The sequence below is a fragment of the Astyanax mexicanus genome, chromosome 5 (genome assembly GCF_023375975.1).
Source record: "Astyanax mexicanus isolate ESR-SI-001 chromosome 5, AstMex3_surface, whole genome shotgun sequence".
NCBI classification, from domain to species: domain Eukaryota; kingdom Metazoa; phylum Chordata; class Actinopteri; order Characiformes; family Acestrorhamphidae; genus Astyanax; species Astyanax mexicanus.
The window spans coordinates 43,754,112-43,758,779 of record NC_064412.1 but is presented as its reverse complement, the minus strand read 5'-3'; the positions used below and the strand labels follow the sequence as shown (position 1 = coordinate 43,758,779).

General features: G+C 49.7%; 1 protein-coding gene across 1 annotated transcript; it reads right to left on the bottom strand.

Annotated features, from left to right (window-relative positions):
* Positions 1-871: 871 nt before the first annotated feature.
* LOC125802253 (uncharacterized) lies at positions 872-3,718 on the bottom strand. Its single transcript, XM_049479658.1, has 2 exons — positions 3,710-3,718; positions 872-3,025 (listed from the first exon to the last, which is right to left on the bottom strand). The coding sequence occupies exons 1-2, from the start codon at positions 3,716-3,718 to the stop codon at positions 872-874; spliced, it is 2,163 nt and encodes a 720-aa protein (XP_049335615.1).
* Between the last annotated feature and the right edge of the window lie 950 nt (positions 3,719-4,668).

The window sequence follows — 4,668 nt, the reverse complement described above, 5'->3', positions numbered from 1 at the left end:
TTCTGTTCTCAGAGGGAAACAGTGTTTCATGCTTTTATGCACTGTTTTAGGCTACGTCCCCTTTTTAAGGTTTTACACTCTGTTTTTACGGCTCTTAATGTGGTTTTTACCCCTCAGATTTTTATCCTGGGTTTTAAATAAGTGCGGAGAGAGAGGTTCAGGTGTCAGCTGATCAATTTTATACTTGGTCAGGCTAAGTTTGCAGTGTATGTTAGTCGAAGAAACCAAGTGGCTCAAGCAGCTAACACCGACGCTGTGACCATCCTCTCGAGACTTGTGAGATCCAGGGTTTTAATTGATTTTAATTACTATAAATGTATGTCTGATCTTATAACTTTTACGGCAGTGTGGTGTTGTGGTGAGGCAGTGTGCTCAGTTGTAGATGATGAGCTCTGCTTTGCACCTCAGTTTTAATATACTGTAAACAATGATTTACTGTTATTTATTTATTTATTCATTTATCCATACATTGCTGTGATTCTCTGTTTTTAAATGGTGATTTTAATGGCTGAGATGGCCTAACATTGACTTTTAGGATGATATAACACAATTTGGTTATAATAAAGTAAAAAAAAAAGTCTCTTTCTCTCCCCCTCTCTCTCTCTCTCTCTCCTCTCTCTCTTTCTCTCCCCATCTCTTTCTCTCCCCGTCTCTCTTTCTCTCCCCATCTCTCTCTCTCTCCCGGTCCCTCTCTCTCTCTCTCTTTCTCTCCCCGTCTCTCTCTCTCTCTCTCTCTCTCTCTCTCTTTCTCTCCCCGTCTCTCTCTCTCTTTCTCTCTTCCTGTCTCTCTCTCTGTACGCCCCCCTGTTTTTAAAGTGGTATGAAAAAAGTTTGGGCTCCCCCAATAATTTGAATGATTTTTTATGAATAGTCAGGTAGCTGAGCCTATGGCAGTTGGAGTTGAAGTTGGTGTTGGTGAAAGTGGGCTGGGTGGTGGTAGAACAGAAAAGAGAGGGCAGGGTGGTGGTAGAACAAAAGAGAGTGAACAGGGTGTGGTAGAGCAGGTGAGAGTGGGGGTTGGGTTGTAGTGGAGCAGGTGAGAATGAGCAGGGTTGAGGTGGAGCAGGTGAGAGTGGGCGGGGTTGTGGTGGAGCAGGTGGGTGATGGAGCAGGTGAGAATGAGCAGGGTTGAGGTGGAGCAGGTGGGTGATGGAGCAGGTGAGAGTGGGCGGGGTTGTGGTGGAGCAGGTGGGTGATGGAGCAGATGGGCGGGGTTGTGGTGGAGCAGGTAGGTGATGGAGCAGGTGAGAGTGGGCGACGTTGTAGTGGAGCAGGTGAGAATGAGCAGGGTTGAGGTGGAGCAGGTAGGTGATGGAGCAGGTGAGAGTGGGCGACGTAGTGGAGCAGGTGAGAATGAGCAGGGTTGAGGTGGAGCAGGTGGGTGATGGAGCAGATGGGCGGGGTTGTGGTGGAGCAGGTAGGTGATGGAGCAGGTGAGAGTGGGCGGGGTTGTGGTGGAGCAGGTGGGTGAAAGGTGCAGGTGAGAGTGGGCGGGGTTGTGGTGGAGCAGGTAGGTGATGGAGCAGGTGAAAGTGGGCGACGTTGTAGTGGAGCAGGTGAGAATGAGCAGGGTTGAGGTGGAGCAGGTGGGTGATGGAGCAGATGGGCGGGGTTGTGGTGGAGCAGGTGAGAGTGGGCGGGGTTGTGGTGGAGCAGGTGGGTGATGGAGCAGATGGGCGGGGTTGTGGTGGAGCAGGTAGGTGATGGAGCAGGTGAGAGTGGGTGGAGTTGTGGTGGAGCAGGTGGGTGAAAGGTGCAGGTGAGAGTGGGCGGGGTTGTGGTGGAGCAGGTGGGTGATGGAGCAGGTGAGAGTGGGCGTGGTTGTGGTGGAGCAGGTGGGTGATGGAGCAGGTGAGAGTGGGCGGGGCTGTGGTGGAGCAGGTGAGAGTGGGCGGGGTTGTGGTGGAGCAGGTGGGTGATGGAGTAGGTGAGAGTGGGCGGGGTTGTGGTGCAGCAGGTGGGTGATGGAGTAGGTGAGAGTGGGCGGGGTTGTGGTGCAGCAGGTGGGTGATGGAGTAGGTGAGAGTGGACGGGGTTGTGGTGCAGCAGGTGGGTGATGGAGTAGGTGAGAGTGGGCGGGGTTGTGGTGGAGCAGGTGGGTGATGGAGCAGGTGAGAGTGGGCGGGGTTGTGGTGGAGCAGGTGGGTGATGGAGCAGGTGAGAGTGGGTGGGTTTGTGGTGGAGCAGGTGGGTGATGGAGCAGGTGAGAGTGGGCGGGGTTGTGGTGGAGCAGGTGGGTGATGGAGCAGGTGAGAGTGGGTGGGTTTGTGGTGGAGCAGCTGGGTGATGGAGCAGGTGAGAGTGGGCGACGTTGTAGTGGAGCAGGTGAGAATGAGCAGGGTTGAGGTGGAGCAGGTGGGTGATGGAGCAGATGGGCGGGGTTGTGGTGGAGCAGGTGAGAGTGGGCGGGGTTGTGGTGGAGCAGGTGGGTGATGGAGCAGATGGGCGGGGTTGTGGTGGAGCAGGTGGGTGAAAGGTGCAGGTGAGAGTGGGCGGGGTTGTGGTGGAGCAGGTGGGTGATGGAGCAGGTGAGAGTGGGCGTGGTTGTGGTGGAGCAGGTGGGTGATGGAGCAGGTGAGAGTGGGCGGGGTTGTGGTGGAGCAAGTGGGTGATGGAGCAGGTGAGAGTGGGTGGGTTTGTGGTGGAGCAGGTGGGTGATGGAGCAGGTGAGAGTGGGCGTGGTTGTGGTGGAGCAGGTGGGTGATGGAGCAGGTGAGAGTGGGCGGGGTTGTGGTGGAGCAGGTGGGTGATGGAGCAGGTGAGAGTGGGCGGGGTTGTGGTGCAGCAGGTGGGTGATGGAGCAGGTGAGAGTGGGTGGGTTTGTGGTGGAGCAGGTGAGAGTGGGCGGGGTTGTGGTGGAGCAGGTGGGTAATGGAGCAGGTGAGAGTGGGCGGGGTTGTGGTGGAGCAGGTGGGTGATGGAGCAGGTGAGAGTGGGCGGGGTTGTGGTGGAGCAGGTGGGTGATGGAGCAGGTGAGAGTGGGCGGGGTTGTGGTGGAGCAGGTTAAATGAAGTTTAAGGGTTAACTTTACCGAGCACTCAGTGCTGTATCTTTAAGTAAGGCTGTATATTTTGTCCTTTTAGTTTTAGAAAGGTAAAAATTGACTGTGGGGGAAGGCAGGTAGGTGTTCTCTGCTGCAGTGTTGTTAGCCAATCAGAGGTGATATATTTGCATGTGTGAGGTAGAGCCAAAACCTGTCTTCATTCAGAGAACACTATTTCAGTGATCCAAAGCAGGGCTAAATATAAACACCTGAGCACTTTTTTTCACAGAACAGCTCACATGGCATTCATTCATACTAGAGACCTCATCTAGACATTTTAAAATGAATTTAAAAACGATAGAATGAGACCTTTAAGCTACTTTAGGATTAAGGTTTTATTCAACATTTTAAGACAGTACACTGCCCATACAGGTAGTATTGTGAATGACACTTTGGGCCCTGTCATATACCCTGCGCAAGGCGTCTAGCGTTACTATCGTACACCCCGTCAACAGTCTATTTTTACACCTTGTGCATATGTCCTTAAAATAGCTTTGTACTTTTGGAATATATTAATGCCGATGGGTGTGTTGGTCTGGAAATGATGTGTGTTCAGGTAAATTTCCGGCATGTTTCTCTCTTGGCGGTGGAAAAAAGCATTGCGCGATTGATCCAGTGAAACCAGGTCTAAAATCAACAGTCAGTCCGCAGCCAGAACTGAATCACGATCACCATGAGCACTGCACTCCCCCATTCACTATACCACACACCATCACTTCTTTACCACCTTTACCTTAAGCAAAAAACACTATAAAACTATAAAAATACAATATACTTAAACATATGCACAGTAACTATAAGTTATTATTACTTTTATTTATTTCTGACAGTTTTAAGGGTTTATACTTTTGTCCACTACACAGACTTAATAACTGTAGCGTAATATAGCAGTTATAGATATTCTGCTGTTTCAATTTCAATTTCAACAGATGCTTATTCTCACTCAAATGCTGGAGTTTTAGAAATAAAAAATTAAAAGAGAAAAGCACTTCGCTATTATTTGTGACGCCTACCACAGACTCTGTAGTTCCTTTTTCTGACTCTGCCGTTCCCGTCTATGGACAATCCCCGGTCCGGAACTACACCTCCCAGCATGCACCTGACAACACCACATGTTCGGACTCAGCCAATCGCGGCTCATTCGTGCGGTCTACGTCACCGGAATTCTAGATTGTTTTCAGGTGTTGGTAATTTACTTCAGATATAAATACCTGTCTGTTTGTCTCGTTTTTCGCGAGGTATTTTCCCTGTTTCACCAGCGATATACTGAGCGTTATTTTCCTGTCTGTATTACCCGTGTATGACCCTTGTTTGTTCTTTTCGACTAAGTTTTTTGCCTTATCCTTTTTCTGTTTGTATTGTGATTTCCTGGTTTATTGAACTCTGCTTCTGGTTAATGGTTTCGTTTTCGGTTTGTGATTCGGCTCTGATGTTGTGGTTGGTTGTTTTTCTGGCTTTGATCCACGCCTGTTATCTGACTACGCTATCAGCTTACGTGCTTTATAATAAAGCCTCGTTTTGTTTTTACCGCGAGCGTCTGACTCCCGTCTGTGGCGTTACATTATTTAACTGAAATTTACTTTTATTATTATTATTTTTTAATATCTGAAAAATAAAGCATGTTG